The sequence below is a fragment of the Dama dama genome, chromosome 12 (genome assembly GCF_033118175.1).
Source record: "Dama dama isolate Ldn47 chromosome 12, ASM3311817v1, whole genome shotgun sequence".
NCBI classification, from domain to species: domain Eukaryota; kingdom Metazoa; phylum Chordata; class Mammalia; order Artiodactyla; family Cervidae; genus Dama; species Dama dama.
In genome coordinates, this window is record NC_083692.1 from 88108221 (window position 1) to 88125401 (window position 17181).

The following is a 17181-nucleotide window of genomic DNA, read 5'->3' on the forward strand; positions in this document are numbered from 1 at the left end:
TTCTTCCAGCGCAGTGTTTCTCATGATGTACTCTGCATATAAGTTAGTTCCCCTACCAGGGATCAAATACAAGTTCCCTGCATTGCAAGGTGGATTCTTAACACTGAACCACCAGTGAAGTCTGATGAGTGTTTCTTTTCTTATCTTTTTCTTTTCTTTAATATTTATTTATTTGACTGCACCAAGTCTTAGTTGCGGCATGTGGGATCTAGTTCCCCAACCAGGAATCAAACCCTGGGCCCTCTGACATGGGAACATGGAGTCCTAGACACTGGACCACCAGGTAAGTCCTGAAGTGTTCCTTGATCGTTCTGTGGTGTCAAAGTATTTGTCTGGGGAGAACCGAGCAGGATGTGCTGAGCAGGTCTGTTGTTCCACAGGGTCAAGCTTCTCCAGCATGTAGACAAGGTCTCCCTGCTCATTGAGGTAATACTGGAGAAACCTGACCACACTGAAGCCAGAGTTTCCAATTCCATCTGCAGCTGCCTCTAACTGATGGCCTCATGTGTTTTCAACACTATTCACTTTTAAAAACACCAAACAATTCTAAAAGTTTTAATGACATGGCCTATGTGAAAGCTATTTTTTTTACATGTCTGGTGCAATTGCTAAGGAAAATGTATTCCTAGTATTTCTCCCACGTGAAAAAGGTCAGACATTATGTCAACGCCTTACAACTGTGGTAGTTATATTCACATGGTGCACGCTCAGTGCCTCAGTGGGGATCTACTCTTTGCCAACCTATAGACTGTAGCCAGCCAGCTAGGCTCCTCCGTCCATGGGATTTTCCAGGCAAGAATAGGGGAGTGGGTTGTTATTTCCTCCTCCAAGGGATCCCGTGGTAGGCGGCTTCCTTACCACTGAACCACCTGAGAATTCATGTTCAAGGAATTCTGATAGTAAATCTGAAGAATCGGTAGTTTCTTACAAAATTCTGTTTGCCGCTATCCTTTATATTCCATCCACACAGTCCAGTTTTCTAAAAAACCTGAGATCTATTTCCACAGTCTAAAGTGCATAGAGCATAAGCAACACGAACATCACACGAGCAAGGAGGTTAAACTTCTCAGAGGAATTCAGGAAGGCGGATGCGATGAGGAGGTCAGTAGTGCGATGGGCCGGCCGGACCTGGGAAAGGTGGGGCAGGCATGGGTGGGCGGGACCTCGCGGAGGTGGGTCTGGTAGGCACCGCCCACGGTGCGCGCAGATTTGGCGCCGAACGCCAAGGAGTCTTCTCGCGAGAGTTCGAGGGAAACGCGGTTTATTTCCGCCGCGCGGAACTCGGAGCTGTTGGCGGCAGCGGCCCGAGCGAGGTGAGAGCGGCCCGAGGGGCGAGTGGAATTACGGAGGGAAGAGACGGTCGAGGTAGTCAGGCCGGGGAGCGGGCATGCTGGGCAGTCGCAAGGAGGGAGAGAGGAAGCAGGCGGACATGACTTAGACGGACGTGGGCTGATTAGGACTGCAGGGCAGGGAGGCCTGACCGGCCACGACCTGTGCAGAGAGGAGGTCGGTGGGGGCCAGAGCTGTCGCTTTTTTACTTCGTTTACGTTCGGGTCTGCCACTCTGTAAACCAAACCTTTTAGTGGAAAGGAGCGTATGTCAGATACGTCTTTTATATCTCCAGCTTCTGTACCGCGATTTCTAAACGCAGGAGGCGTCCTGTGAATGTTGAATGAATACGGTTGAAAGAGAGGATAGACAAGGAAGCACGGAAGAGGGGAGATTGAAGAAGAGGGATAGGATGGGAAGTTTTGTGGTTTTAAGCCTGGGTAGCAAAGGTCATGGAGTCAGTTTGGTAGGACTTCTGGCGACAAGGTCTTCTGTTTTGATACCTTAAAAGTTGGACGTTGGACACCAAAGACTGTGGGAATGAATTTGTATATTAAGTTTCTTTGTTACCTTCACTCCTCTGCGATTCTGAGGCCTAGAGGAGGAAGTGAAGAGAGCTTCATCAGTGTCTAAAAAAGAGACTATGCAAGGAACTGTCATACTCACTACCAGTTTACTGACAAGTCCCACTCCAGGCTCGACTAAGTTATGCTTACTGTAGTTTGTGCCTTGTTACCTCATTCATAGCTCCCTTTTGGCCTCAAAGATGTGAACCACATTTCTTCCCAGGAGGCTTAACCAGAATGGGGCTGAGTATACTTTTTGGTGATATGAAACTGGATTATTTTGGGTTCGCCAAAAGGTTTTTTTTTTTTTTCCGGTATAATGGCTCTAATAGCACTTAGTTGTGTTTAACTTCATTGAAAACAAATTTCTTACATTGTATTGTGAAAGCTGTCATATCAGCATGCGTTAAAAAAAATCAAAATTGGTGAATTTTTGTGTAGCCGTTTTAATATTGAAGATGGAAGAAAAAAGCATTTTTGGCATATTATCCTTTATTATTTTAAGAAAGGTAAAAATGCAACTGAAACTCAAAAAAGATTTGTACAGTATATGGAGAAGGTGCTGTGACTGAGCAAAAGTGTTAAAAGTGGTTTACAAAGTTTCATGCTGGAGATTTCTCGCTGTATGATGCTCCATGGTCTGGTAGACCAGTGAATAAATCGAGACATTGAGAACAGTCAACATTATACTACATGGGAGATAGCTGACATATTCAAGATATCCAGATCAAGCATTGAAAATAATTTGCACCAGCTTGGTTATGTACATCGCTTTGATGTTTGGGTTCCACATAAGTTAAGTGGAAAAAACCTTAACCTTATTTTTGCATGCAATTCTTTACTTAAATGTAACAGAAAACTTCCATTTTTAAAACAATTTGTTATGGGCTATTAAAAATGGATACACTACAATAATGTGGGATGGAAGAGATCCTGGGGTAAGGGAAGTGAACCATCAACCACACCAAAGGTCTGTCTTCATCCAAAGAAGGTGATGTTGTGTATATGGTGGGATTGAAAGGAAGTTGTCTCTTAAAAGCTCTTTCTGGAAAACCAAAGGATTGATTCCAACAAATACTGGCCCCAATTTGTTCATTAGCTAAGTGTTGTCCTACTCTTTGCGACATCATGGACTGCAGCTTGACCAGCTTCCCTGTCCTTCAGTATCTCCCCGAGTTTGCTCAAACTTATGTCCATTGAGTCAGTGATGCCATCCTGACGTTTCATCCTTTGTTGCCCCTTCTCCTCTTGCCCTCAATCTTTCCCAGCATCAGGGTCTTTTCCAAGGAGTTGGCTCTTTGCATCACATGGCCAAATTATTAGTTTCACCATCAGTCCATCCAATGAATATTCAGGGTAAATTCCTTTAGGATTGACTGGTTTGACCTCCTTGCAGTCCAAGGGACTCTCAAGAATCTTCTCCAGCACCACAGTTCAAAAGCATCAATTCTTCGGTGCTCAGCCTTCTTTACGGTCCAGCTCTCACGTCCGTACCTGAAGGCTGGAAAAACCATAGCTTTGACTATATGGACTTTTGTTGGCAAAGTGATGTCTCTGTTTTTTAATACTCTGTCTAGGTTTGTCATAGTTTTTCTTCCAGGGAGCAAGTGTCTTTCAGTTTCATGCCTGCAGTCACCATCCACAGTGATTTTGGAGCTCAAGAAAATGAAATCTGCCAGTTTCCCTATTAGACCAGTTGAAAGCACTTAACAAAAAGCGTCTGGAATTTGTCACCAGAAAACAATTAGAGTGCAAGACCACATGTTTCTTTTCTTTTAAAAATATTTATTTATTTAAAATTCATTTATTTTTAATTGAAGGGTAATTGCTTCACAATAGTTGTTGGCCTCTTCCATACATCAACATGATCAACCGTAGGTATACGTGTGTCCCCTCCCTCTTGAGCCTCCCTCTCACCTCCCACCCCTCTGGGATGTTGCAGAGCCCCAGTTTGAGTTCTCTGAGTCATAAAACAAATACCTCTTGGTTATCGATTTTACATATGGTAGTATATATGCTTCCATGTTTCTCAATTCATCCCACCTTCTCCTTCCTACCCCCCTCCTTGTCCGTAAGTTTTGTCTCTATGTCTGCATCTCCATTGCTGCCCTGCAGATAGGTACATTACTGCCATCTTTCTAGATTCTATATATATGCATTAATATACTATATTTTCCTGTTTCTGACTTCACTGTGTATAATAGGCTCTAGATTCATCCACTTCATTAGAACTGACTCTGATGTGTCCCTTTTAATGACTGAGTAATAGTCCATTGTAAATATGTATCACTGTTTCTTTTATCCGTTCATTTGTTGAGGGACATCTACGTTGCTTCCATGTCCCGATTCTTGGAAGTAGTGCTGCAAAGGACATTGGGGTACACGTGCCTTTTTCAGCTTTGATTTCCTCAGAGTATATGCCAAATAGTGGGTTGCTGGGTTGTATGTCAGTTCTGCTCCCAGTTTTTTGGGGAATCATATTTTCCAAAGTGGCTGTATCAGTTTACTTTTCCACCAGTAGAGCAAGAGGGTTCCCTTTTCTCCACACCCTCTCCAGTGTTTATTGTTTGTGGGTTTTTTGATGAGGGCCATTCTGACTGGTGTGAGGTGATACCTCATTGTAGTTTTGATCTTCATTTCTCTAATAATGAGCGATGTTGAGCATCTTTTCATGTTTTTATTACCTATCTGTATGTCTTCTTTGGAGAAATGTCTGTTTAGGTCTTTTGCCCACTTTTTGATTGGGTTGTTTGTTTCCCTGGTATCATATTTCTTTGATAATCAGGCAAAAACTGTTACAGCTTGGCTGGGAAGTTCTGATTCATCCATCAGACATTGCACCTTTGGATTTCCATTAATTTTGGTCTGTGACAAAATTCTCTTAATGGAAAAAAAAAATCTCCATTCTCTGGAAGACTGTAAAAGGCACCTGGAACTGTTCTTTCCTCAAAAAGATGAAAAGTTTTGAGAAGATGGAATTACAAACTTGCCTTAAAAATGGCAGAAGGTAGTGGAACAACAGTGAATACATTGTTCAATAATGTTCTTGGTGAAAATGAAAAATATATCTTCTATTTTTACTTAAAAACCAAAGAAACTTCAGTATTACCTTTAACTGCCTTTCCAGTTTTGAAAATCTATGGTTGATAACTTGGTTTTGTTTTTATGTACTTGTTGTCTTGGAAATTTAGAATTGGAGAGATTTTGGAAATCATCTGGCTCTAGTAGTTTTACAGTTTCGGGGAAATTGTGAAATTCTTCATTCCTCCATCAACAATTGTTTTTCATTATTTTTGTTTTTTTAGTGGCCCGTCGCAGTTATTAATCCTGCTAGATGGCAGTTGCAAGTGTCAGTATCATTGCCGTCAGAACTCTCCCTGGCCAAACTCAGGAACTGAACAGATTGAGATAACTTTCTGAGACCTTTCCTTCATGAACTTTCACGCTTGTTATCCGAAACTCAGGGATCTGATAGGTTGGGATAAAGCGTTACACCACCCATGACCTGAACTCAGGAAAAGTAACTCTCAATATCGGAATTCAGGAAAAAACATGGATTTGGATAGTGAGGATTCTTGGGCTTCTTGTTCTGGCAGTGAAATGAGAAAGATCAATTGGTCACTTCAGTTCTCCTCTCTGGGACCAACACTTTGTTCTCTTCCTCCAGGGTTCCGGCCTTGCCCTCCAAGAGTCCCTTCCCTGTCCATTTCCCTCTTGGCCATATTTGAAGTAGGTGTTGGGAAGTGTGCTCTCCTTTGGGGCTGTAGAGCTGCCCAGGTTTTCTGCTAGTTCAGGTTGGGAGGGCCAAGATCAAGAACTATTTCTCCAACACCAGCTGTTTATCAGTTTTGGGGATACAGTAGAGGAGAACAAAGACCCACCTTGTCATTGCCCTTTTAGAACTACAGTCTCTTATGGGAGCCAAACATTTATCAAATAATGAGACAAATGGAACCTAATATTGGGTCTGCATAGTGCTATGAAACTACTACTTGACAGTTTGAATGCTTATTATAGAGGATTTAATTTAGGAAAATCGGGGAAGGTTTTTCTGATTTGACAGTTGAGATCTGAAAGGGATGGGGAGTCAGAGGAGAGCCTTTGTAAAGGTCTGAGGGATAGACAAAGTATAGAGGATGGTGTGAAGTCTGTAGAGAAGTAGGAAGGTGCTAAACCCTGCAGGGCCTTAGAGTTTTGTCATTATCCTAAGAGCAGCAGAAAGTTGAAGTGTTTAAGCCTGGTGGTGATGTCATTAGCTTGACGTTTCCAAAGGTTAGTTAAGCTGTAATAGGTAGAATGGAGTGAAAGGGCAAAATGAATAGGAGTAATGGAATAATCCAATAAATGTTAGGAAGTAGTTGTGGAAATAGAAATGGCAGGCTCAAGGAATAATCTGGAAGTAAGTGGACAGGGTAAGTAGGATAGGGAAATGAAGTATTAAGGGTGACTTGCAGGTTTCTGACTTGTGTAGCTGGATTGGTGTCATTTACTGAATGGGGAAAATTTAGAAGATTGCTTTTATACATGTTAAGTTATAGATGCCTTTGAAAAATTTTAGAGCTGTAGAATGAGAAGTCAGGATTCAGGGCTCAGATTTGATGCTTGTGTAGAAATAAAAAATGAGTGAGTCATCTATAAATTAGTCGTGTGCATAACAGAGTGAAGAGGGCCTAGAATGAAATCTTGGATACTTATTAACCAGGTTAGAGGAAGATAAATTCTCAGAAATTCAGGAGGCATGTCCAGGAAGGGAGGAAAACCAGGTGAGTACTGTGTTTCAGAAGTCAACAAAAATACTTTTCCAGCAAAAGGAGCTGATCAAAAGTGTCAGATGTTTCTGAGAGGGCAAGTGAGATGGTATGAAAAGCATTCTTTCAAGTTACCAATCAAGAAATTATTTCCATTTCAAAGGAAACTTTACTAGAAAGCCAATATGTAAACAGTATTTTTATTTTTTCCTTTTTTGGCTCCACTGCACAGCTTATGGGATCTTAGTTCCCAGGGCAGGGATTGAACCCAGGCCCCCGGCAGTGAGAACACAGAGCCCTTACCACTGAACCACCCAGGAATTCCCAGTAATAATTTTAAAAAGCTCTGGTTGGAGTGGAAGTGAGGTTCTCATACCCTGCCTGTTTTACCCCATTTGGACCACAGTTTGAAACCCTCTGAAAAGTTAAAATCATTTTATAATGGGAAAACTCAACAGTTAAGGTAAAATGTTTTGCTCAAACCCATAGTTATTTAGTGGTAGGCTGTCCATTAGAACTCAGTTCTTCCAGTTTCTAACTTAGGTTCTTTTTGCTGTAACTGTTATATTCTCCACTTTGTTTCACGATGTGTGAGTTTGAAAATTGGTTAAACTGACTGAACAACATGCATTTTGCTGCAAGTGGAACTTAACTGTGCAATAGAAAAACTGCTTGGATGAATAAACGTTTTACTTTTTTCCCCCAGAGGAAAAGATGCTAGAACCACAGGAGAATGGCTTGATTGACGTACCAGATTATGAACATATAGAAGATGAAACTTTTCCTCCGTTCCCACCTCCAGCCTCTCCAGAGAGAGAAGATGGTGAAGGCGCTGAACCTGAAGAAGGTCCATGACACCAAAGTGGTGTCCATGTTCACCTATCCCTCTGTCAGCTTACAAAATGACACATTTTATAAGTGAGGCTTAAATAAATAATGTTAAGTCTTGGTATGTTTCACCAGAGTCAGGGAGAGGAGCGTCTGTTCCCGTACCTCCGAAGAGAACCGTTAAAAGGAATATACCCAAGCTGAATGCTGAGAGGTACATTTACTCTTTCCTTAAACACTTCTACTTGTCTTTCCATCATCTTTTCCCTCTTATGTTACAAGCTTTTGGTTGGGATGATTTTGGGATCAGATATTTCTAAAGGCATTTTTTTCAGTTTAACAGATAACATTTTTTTTCTTATGGTCTTGCTTTGGCCTTGATGGCTTTAGAAAACTTGAAATTTAAAAATACTTCTATTCACAGATTAATTTCAGAGAGAGGGCTCCCAGCATTAAGGCATATGTTTGAGAAGGCAAAATTCAAAGGTAAAGGTCATGAGGTAAGAAATGTCTGATTTGTATTTTAGGCCTTTGTTTCTTAAAATATTGGTAAGACTGTGTGCCCATTATCATGTTCTCAGGAATCTTAGAATGTTTCACAGATCCTGTCATTCATCATCGTATCTTTAGAAACTGATATGTGGAAAGGACATTGAAGACATTTAGGAACTGTCGATCTCTGCACAAGTGAACATTTAAAAATTTCCTTTGCATCATGTAGAACGTAGATATAATTTTTTTGCAGATGATATCTTTGTAGAGCTTTGTAATAATTTATGAAGGATTTTCAAATATGTTCTTAAATTATCAACATCTGGGGTAGGTGTTGGTCCCATTATGTAGTGAAGGAAACTGAGTTTTAGTTTTAAACTCCCACTGCCAGTGGTTAAGAGCAGACCCTTGGCTTTTGTTTCATGGACCAGCTAGAGGAACATTAATACAACATGAGCATGATTTTGGTGTGGCCTTCAGGAGACTTGGAAAGAGGGAAGTGACCAGAGGCCAACTATTCAGAGGCTATTTCACTCCTAGGGGAACGAAGTGAAATAGCCTAGATCGGATGTTAATAATAGCAGGGGGATGAACAACATATAATACTTGGAGGTGATTGGGAGGTACAAAAGTAAAAATTAATCCCCAAATTTTAAACCTAGGAGGCTGAAAAGCCTGTATTACATTTTTTTTAGTTTCAGTGGACAATAAGGAAGAGTATAAGCCTGTGTTCTGTTTTGCCACAAAACTAAACCTAAGTCAAGATATTTTAAAACCGTGCCCAGCTCAGTTAATTCATTGCTCTTATCGAAATTTTCAGGTAGTAATGATAAACTGATGCTTTGAATTTGTGACATCTTCATCATTTTCATAAGTACTTTGTTAAGATAAATAAACTTATATGAAGAGTAAATATTTTGTATTCCTTCACTGGGTGAGGGTGGACTCTGAGTTTGTCTAGTCTCCTATACTTTGCCTTTGAAAATTCCCACTGTGTTCTCACAAAGTTGCATCACTGATGCCTTTTTTCCAGGTATGATTTGGGACTTTACACTTTATTTGGGTTTGTCTCTTCTCTGTCCCTTGGGTCTAACATGACATTGTGAGGTGGCTGATCAACAACTGGAAGATGGTCATAGGTGGTTGAGTCTTTAAAAGAACTTTTATCTTTATCAGAATGAGAATGATAAGACATTATGTTCTCAGTATTACATATTGAGTTATTGGTAGAGTTGATTGTTTTAACCATGAGCTTCTTATGGTTCAAATACCACCAAGATCAAATACCACTATCACAATAATAGTGGACATTTGCGGGCTTGCTGTGTGTCAGGCACTTTTCCTGTCTTAATTCTTCTAACAACCCTATGAAGTATGTATAATCTCATTTTATTCATGAAGAAAAATTACACAGATAAAGTGATTTGTTTAAAGTCACACAGCTATTAAGTGGTAGAATTTAGATTTGAATCTATGCAGTCTGATCCAGAGCTTTTAACTACTCTCCTGTTTTAAAATTCTATAAGAAAAAAAAAATTTATAGTAAAATCAGGAATTTGGAACTTTTTTCATTTATTACTGTGGTTTATTAAATTTTGTTTTTTCATTAAAATTTTTTTTTAATGTTAAATTGAAGTTTCAAATGTAGAGAGGTATTGTGGTCTGAGAATGTTTGCACTTGTCTTACTAGTCTTCAGTACTTTGCCCTTGGAATTTCTGAGTATATTTTCACAGAGCTGATTCTCAGTGCTTTCTTCTCTGTATCAGATTTTTAGGGTCCTCTCAGTTTGTATAGTTATTTCTAAAAGATAACCTTGTCATATTTTATTAAATTTACTTTCAAGTATTTATAGTCCTGAAAAGACACATGTGATTATCTTTTAACTTTTATTAAGTTTTCATACTAGGTTTCTTTTTTTCCTCTGATTTTTAAAGCCTACTGCAGGTTTTAAACCTACTGCAATCCTCTAAGCCCTTAATACATACTTTTCTTCTTAAAGTTTCTTCTAAAAGTTTATTAACCTTATAGATATAGAAGGACACCAGTGACTTTGGTACTACTGTTCAATTCTGAAATGTACTGACAAGGTCACTTGTGAGAATGAATCTTCTATTTAGCACTTTTATTTTTATGTGCCAGGCTGAGGACTTGAAGACCCTAATCAGACACATGGAGCACTGGGCACATAGACTATTCCCTAAACTGAAATTTGAAGATTTTATTGACAGAGTTGAATATCTGGGAAATAAAAAGGAAGTTCAGGTAGGTGTTGAGATTATTATGAATATCATTCACAATGCTAAATTGTATAAGGATATATTTAGTTGAGGCTAAGTAGCTCTTTGGGGGTCTTCATTTTGCAGTCTTAGTAGAGAGGAGGAGAGTTAATAGTAATTACTTGAGCAACTTTTTTTGAAACTAAGAACAAAATCAGTGACCACTTTCTCCCAAATCTAAGTGAAAAATGTAAAAAATGTCTTTTATTTTCAGACCTGTTTAAAACGAATTCGACTTGATCTCCCTATTTTACATGAAGATTTTGTTAGCAATAATGGTAAGAATATAGGTTTATGTACTTGATAAAGTTTGCTTTTATAAATGGATCTGGTTGGGGTCGGCAGTGTTACAGGATTGACTTCTTAGTCTATTTTGAGTATATAATTACAGTATAGTAAATAGGAATGAATTAAGGTGCCTTGATACATCTAGAATACACAGTGGTATGCCGTTAAGAGATGTAAAAATATCTTTACGTGTTCACAAAGAGCATGAGTTTTTGTGAACTGTGGGTCATGACTCATTGATCTTTTGTAGTGCTTGTTAATAAAAATATATGAAAAGATACAGTGTTCATATACATTGTGTTCATGCCCATTGTAAAAAAGTGGTTCTGGGAAATTAGGAGAATAATTTGATGTTGAACTACTTCACATTTCACACAAGAGTACAGATCTTGTGTATATAACTTTATTTAGACCTTTGTGACTGTTCCTGGTATTGATTGCATTTGTTAGTTGTACAGTGCAACCATAGGCAGTCACATACATCAAAACATATGGTTCCTGCCGACAGGGTCTGTATAGTTATCAGATTTTCTGTGCGATGGCTCCATACATGTTTACTTTTTGCTTTTAAAATTTTTAATAGATGATGTAGAAAATACAGGCTCCATATAGAATACCCAAAAGTTATTTAGAAATTGCTTTTAAAGGTGTAAAAGATTGTGATTTAAATAATCCAAGGCTTAATTACTTGGTAAGAATTTATGGTATGAGATGTTGGCGTGGGATTTGATCTGTGACAGGAATTGGTTATTAAACTGAATCCCACAGCACACCCTACTGGCTTAGTTAGCTTATCCATTCAACTTTTTGAGCTTCGTACAATGTGCTAATGGGCTTCCTTGGTGGCTCAGTGGTAAAGAATCTGCCTGCCAATGCAGGAGACATGGGTTGGGAGAAGGAAATGGCAACCCACACCACTATTCTTGCTTGGGAAATCCCATGGACAGAGGAATCTGGTGAGCTATGGTCCATGGGGTCACAAAAGAGTTGGACATAGTGACTAAATAACAACAACACTGTACAATATATATATCTCCCCCCCTCTCCCGGAAAGGAGAGTAAATGTAAATTCATATTTCAAATGGTTGTCTTGGTGATATGAATTTTTTTCCCCACTTGTCAGATCTGATGAGTTATCTTTTTTTTAAACTCCATAATGTGAATGATACAAAGAGAAGGTGAAGTGTCAGCTTTGCCATCTTACTTCTTGCTTATACTTCTGTTATCTTCTACCTACAGATGTTCTGTTATTTTGTAAAAACCTTTTAAAGTTACCACTTGTGCATTTTGTTAGGGTTGTTTTGGTTAAAATAGATAGTATGTCAGTTTGCTTAACTGGGTCATCAGAATATCAGCTATATGTCATAATATGCTGAATTTAAAAAATGAGGACTCAACTCCACCCTGCCTTGAAGGTAGCTTAGCATAAGTGATAGGTTATCACTGCCAGTTCTTCTTCTAAATGTAAGTTAGAAGAAGAAATATAAATTTTTCTTAATTCTTAAATGAAGTGTAAAGGGAAAATTTAATATTTACTTTTCATACCCCTGTGGATCATTTTAGGAACATCCTACTTTGAGTAACTGGTGTACAGGGCTTTAAGAATTTATTAAGACTAATAATGTAGAGAGCACTTAATTAAAAAAAAAATTAGCTTGGAAATATGTCCACAGATCTCTAAATTTCTTTTTCCTTTTTCACTTTGTATCTTGGTTTTACTGTATATAAAAATAGCCTATATAAAATAATTACTGTGTATCATAACAATGTAGCAAGCTAGTAAAATGTTTTTAATGTAAAACAAGGCTATGCGTTGGATTCTTTAAATTCTTTTATTAGCAACTACAAACTTTTGCTCTGTTAATGCATATTTTTAAACTAGTATCCCATTTGACTTAAAATAACTTTAAATATTCCTTCTACTTGTTTGAGTCAAGCATGTCAAGCATCTGACATTCTCATACCTCACAAATTGTTTCTTCACGTCTGGTACCTTGTTGTTTTAAATTGGTTTTCAGTCAATAGCTGCAGAAACTCTTTTTCTAACTAGTTTAACACTACAGATACACTTTTTCTTTTCTACTGCAGATGAAGTAGAGGAAAATAATGGCCATGATGTAACTGCTACCGAATTAGATCCCTTTCTGACAAACTCATATGGAAGTGTAGAGTTTGCTTCTGAGTCAAGTAGAAGCCTAACAGAAGAACAACAACAAAGAATTGAGAGAAATAAACAGCTGGCCTTGGAAAGAAGACAGGCAAAGCTACTGAGTAACAGTCAGTCCCTAGGAAATGGTAAATTTTATGCTGCATTTTATGTGCTACCATTCATATATTAAGGGCATGTTAGAAATTTTAACTTCTTTGCTATTCCTCCAAATAAAATACCTCGAAGAATAGAAAAATACGGTATAGTATATTAAATTTATGTGTATTTGAGAGAGAGAGTGAGTGAGAGACCTGGTTGGAATCCACAAAGAATACAAGTTCAAGATAGTTTTCTGGGTAGCTGAGCATCTGTTAAAAAGTTATTCTAATAATCACTTAAAATTGATTCTGGATCTTTCAAAAACATATTCTTCCCTGACTCCCTAAAGCATGTGACATATAATTTTATCTTAATGATCATAATTAAAATATTAATTGCTTTGTTATTCCCTAAACATATAAAATACTCTGCACCCATTGAGGACTTTAGAGCCATTTGCTGTGACATGAATAGGTCCCAAAATGCTTTTTATTGCATTGTGTCACTTCTGTTGTGAGCTGTCATATTTGCTTTCTTATTGATTCCCTTATCTCTTTTAAAACTGCCTTAAAATTTGCTGATTTAAAATAGACTGTGGGTTTGGAAACTGGATAATCAGGTTTGGTAAAGCTGTATTTAAAAAATAATTGCAAATTGCTTTTGAATAAAGCACACATAATCACATTTATCTTTGTCAGTTTCCAATCCAGTTTTTCCTTTTGAAGTGGGAAAATAAGAATTATAGTAGTGAAGATACCATGTTATAAAACAAGTTTCACCCAAAATAATGAAATTCTCAAGTGAAAATTATTCAGTGGTATTTTCAGTTTTTTTCCAGTTAGAATGAATTTAATTTTTAACCTAACAAATAGATGTTTTATACTACTTTGTGAAAAATACATGAAGATAGAACTGTTGTTGATGGCAGTTCTTCCTTGCTGTCATTATCAAAGTTTACTTGGCAAAAAGTATTTTAAGGCACATCTTCTATTTATAATATATGACTCTAAAATTTTCTGAGTAGAAATGAGTATCTTAAATATTTTTTATTATAGATCACTTATATATCTCATAAGAACATTTGACTTTAAAAAAACCTATCTAGTAATTGTAATTTTTGAATGGGAACAGTTGCATTTGGCTATGATTCAAAAGTTTGAGTTCGACTTGCATTTTTAATGGATTTTATAATAATACATGTATAGAAATGACTTTATTTGGAAGGAAGGAATCATAATTAACATTAAAATGATCATAGATTTCATTTTTATTGATTTAGACTCATGAAGAAGTTTGTACTAGGTAAGATTGGATCCAGTGCTTATAATGAGTAATAATGGTTTCTCTTGCAGACTTGTTGGTGAACACACCCAGCACACAGCCACCTGAAGAGGGTAGTACAGGTGAGGAGCAAAAGGAGGAAGAATCAAATGAGTTTAACAAAGACCTTCTAGACAGTCCACATAATGATGGTGCTGCCAGTACTATAAATGAAGAGGAGGAATTAAAAGTAGAGAAAACGCAACTGGACCAGTCCTTTTAAAATGTACAGTAGTTACTTAAGGCTTCATCTAGAAATGTTCCTGAAGTTGGATAGGCCTCAACTGAGAAAATCTGTTAAGTTTCTGTCTTCCAAATTTGAGATGACTCTGCAGTGCATTTTGTCAGCTTTGAATGAAAATCTTTATATAGTGAAATTTTCAGATTCTTGTTTAAAATCTGGTATTATTTTAATTATGCTATGTGATCAATTGCTCAGTTGTGTCTGACTGGGATCCCCTGGATCCCCACCAGGTTCTTCTGTCCATAGGATTTTCCAGGCAGGAATCACTGGAGCGGGTTGCCATTTCCTCCCCCAGGGGATGTCGACCCAGGGATCAAACCTGCATCTCCAGTGTCTCCTGTATTACAGGTGGATTCTTCAGTGCTGAGCCTTATTTATAATTATACTTGTTTCTTATTAACTTTTGTTGTCTATTTTTCTCCTTAGTGTTTATTTGTATATAAGTATGACCTTGTAAAAATGATTGGTAGTTAATAAGTAGCTTTTGCTGCTTGTGTTCCATTGAATGCCCTGTTTGTACTAAATTGGGTGGTGTTTTAAGATGTACATATGTATAATAAATACTAATGTTCTTTTTTTTTTTTTAAATAAAAATCGCACAAAGTATCCCTAGAGGCTTTATAAAAGTTTCTTACTGCTCTTTAGTGCTACACTATATACTTATGGTAAAATGTTTACACTTGTTATATATGTGTTTACATGTCTTTTGAGAAATCACTTTAATACTTTCAAAGGGTCAGTGAAAAGCTGATGTATTGACTGGCCTGCATAGGTCCTGCTGCTAAGTCACTTCAGTCGTGTCCGACTCTGTGAGACCCCATAGACGGCAGCCCACCAGGCTCCGCCATCCCTGGGATTCTCCAGGCAAGAACACTGGAGTGGGTTGCCACATAGGTCCTAGGGAAGTTCAAATGCTCCTTGGTGCCTTTTTGTTGTTGTTCAGTCACTAAGTTGTATCCAACTCTTTGTGACCCCATGGACTGTGGCACACCAGGCTCCTCTGTCCATGGGGTTCTCCAGGCAGTACTGTAGTGGGTTACCATTTCCTTCTCCAGAGGATCTTCTCAGACCAGGGATCAAACCCGTATCTTCTGTATTGGCAGGCAGATTCTTTACCACTGAACCACCAGGGAAGGTTGGTACCTTACTGACTAGTTAGTTGGAGAGAAACTTGCAAAGTATCATGAGCACCTCAGGAGGATTCACAGGAGATCTTGCGTTGGTGGAGATGCCAAGGATTGGGAAGAACATGTGCAATAATATAGAAATGAAAATCTAGGAAATAAGAGATTTGGGAATGGTGGATATGAGGCTGAAGTGTTAGAGGCACTTGGTGGGAAGACCTAATTGGAGTTTTTCCAGCCTCAGTTTATCAACTTGGTGGAGGGGTAATTACAAACAGTACTATGTTGAGAATCAAGTTTTAAAGGTTTGTCTGGTTCTTAAGAGATTCCCTCGAGGGAGAGGGCAAGGCAAAGCTAGTCTTTACAAACTAGGACATGGGAAGGTTGCTTCTGGGGAGAGGGGTAGGCTGGCAGAGTGATGGTGCTAAGTAATAAGTCTCCAGCAAGGGCAAGGCCTGGGCAACTCATCTGAGGAGTACTCAGCTCAGTGAGAGGATGGAAGGGAGGTGTGAGAGAACAGACCTTACCCTGTGCATCCCATCCCACTCCCTATGCCCCAACCCCAACTGGTGCTGGGGACAGCAGGGGAGACTGAGTCAAATATAAAGTCAAGGGTTTTAAAGTGGACACGTGGACAGGACTGAGTCTTACTATCTGAAGGAAACTGAAAAGTGAATCTGGCAGATGTCACAGAGGGACCTGTGACCCAAATGGCCCAGTGTAGAAATTACTGGAAAATTAATGCAATAAAAGAACTGATTTGAGACAAGCTAGCCAAAAGTCAATTCTGGGTTTATTAACAAGACTGGCAATCTGTTTTGCAGAGCCAGGATTCAGTGATCCAGTATCTCTGAAAAACCACTTTCCATAATGACCTAATTGAACTTTAATGCAACTTAGTGATAAGAAAACATTTCACAAATAGGTGAAATATCTACCCAATCTCTGCACCCCCCACCCCCACCCCCCGCCCCACCAATCAGGGATTGGGTGGCACTGAAGGGCACAGAAAATTTTACCTTGATGTTTAAAAGAAGGTAAAACATTCACATAAGACAAAGTTCTCCTTTAATGAAGTCAGAAGAGTTTCATATGCCATAACTGTTGGAAACATCCAGGAGAGCTAGGTCTCTTATTTCCTCTAAAAGTGTGTACAGGCTTCTTCCCTTTGTTTGGCAGTATTTTTGATAATCTTCAGTGATGTTTACTTCGACTTCTTGAGCAAGCTGAGCCTCCTCCACAGATCTAGTTACTTCTTTCACTAAATCACTCTTTAGCAAGAGGGAACTCTGCTGGAAAAGTTCTGTATCTGGTGTCATGTGTGGTTTACTGCTTATTATTTCAAGCCGTATTGTATCAGAATGGCAACGTGAGGTCTGTACAGATATTCTCACCTATCATAGAGGAAAAAATGCATATTACTAAGTCATAGTCTTTGCTTGTTGCATGGAAAGCAATGCTTAATGTAAATACAGACTTACTGTTACATGGTCAAACAAATGGAACGTAACAGATTCCCCTCCTGTCGTGGTAGAGGTGATTTTGTTTTGAAAGCGTTGAAGGGATCCTGGTTTCCATTCAGAATGGCCATCTGGGCCACATGAGATCACCAAACCATCTTTATTTCTTAAATAAGCAGCACCTTTAATCCCAAACCTGAATTATTGTTAGAATAAAAATTCAGAGATGTATATTCTTTAGTATGCAGATCTTGTAT

At 38.5% G+C, this 17181-nt stretch overlaps 2 protein-coding genes and 1 non-coding gene across 5 annotated transcripts in view; 2 read left to right on the forward strand and 1 right to left on the reverse strand.

Annotated features, from left to right (window-relative positions):
* Nucleotides 1–1223: 1223 nt before the first annotated feature.
* TIPIN (TIMELESS interacting protein) lies at nucleotides 1224–14946 on the forward strand. 2 transcript variants are annotated; one of them, XM_061158021.1, is made up of 8 exons: nucleotides 1224–1313; nucleotides 7350–7490; nucleotides 7607–7685; nucleotides 7896–7971; nucleotides 10104–10226; nucleotides 10455–10518; nucleotides 12617–12823; nucleotides 14129–14946. In XM_061158021.1, the coding sequence occupies exons 2-8, from the start codon at nucleotides 7358–7360 to the stop codon at nucleotides 14317–14319; spliced, it is 873 nt and encodes a 290-aa protein (XP_061014004.1). In that variant the 5' UTR covers nucleotides 1224–1313; nucleotides 7350–7357; the 3' UTR covers nucleotides 14320–14946. The 2 variants fall into 2 exon arrangements, with proteins under 2 accessions (XP_061014004.1, XP_061014003.1); XM_061158020.1 differs by lacking the exon at nucleotides 1224–1313 and adding an exon at nucleotides 4878–6658.
* On the forward strand, nucleotides 10946–11081 carry LOC133067567 (small Cajal body-specific RNA 14). The gene has a single exon (XR_009695346.1). It is a non-coding gene; the product is annotated as a small Cajal body-specific RNA 14 (non-coding RNA).
* Nucleotides 14947–16235: 1289 nt separating the features above from the next.
* The window catches only part of DIS3L (DIS3 like exosome 3'-5' exoribonuclease), a 32753-nt gene continuing 31807 nt past the window's right edge, over nucleotides 16236–17181 (reverse strand). For both annotated transcript variants that reach the window (XM_061158022.1, XM_061158023.1), the window contains exons 16-17: nucleotides 16946–17120; nucleotides 16236–16858 (exon numbers count right to left, since the gene is read on the reverse strand). In XM_061158022.1, coding sequence (XP_061014005.1) covers nucleotides 16553–16858; nucleotides 16946–17120 — 481 coding nt within the window. In that variant the 3' untranslated portion in view covers nucleotides 16236–16552. The remainder of the gene's footprint in view (nucleotides 16859–16945; nucleotides 17121–17181) is intronic.

Coding starts and splice junctions, on each gene's coding strand:
- TIPIN (XM_061158020.1), top strand. CDS start 6,634: ATGTCCAGGAAGGGAGGAAAACCAG. Junction 7,491..7,606: donor AGGCGCTGAACCTGAAGAAG/GTCCATGACACC, acceptor ATGTTTCACCAG/AGTCAGGGAGAGGAGCGTCT. Junction 7,972..10,103: donor TCAAAGGTAAAGGTCATGAG/GTAAGAAATGTC, acceptor TTTATGTGCCAG/GCTGAGGACTTGAAGACCCT.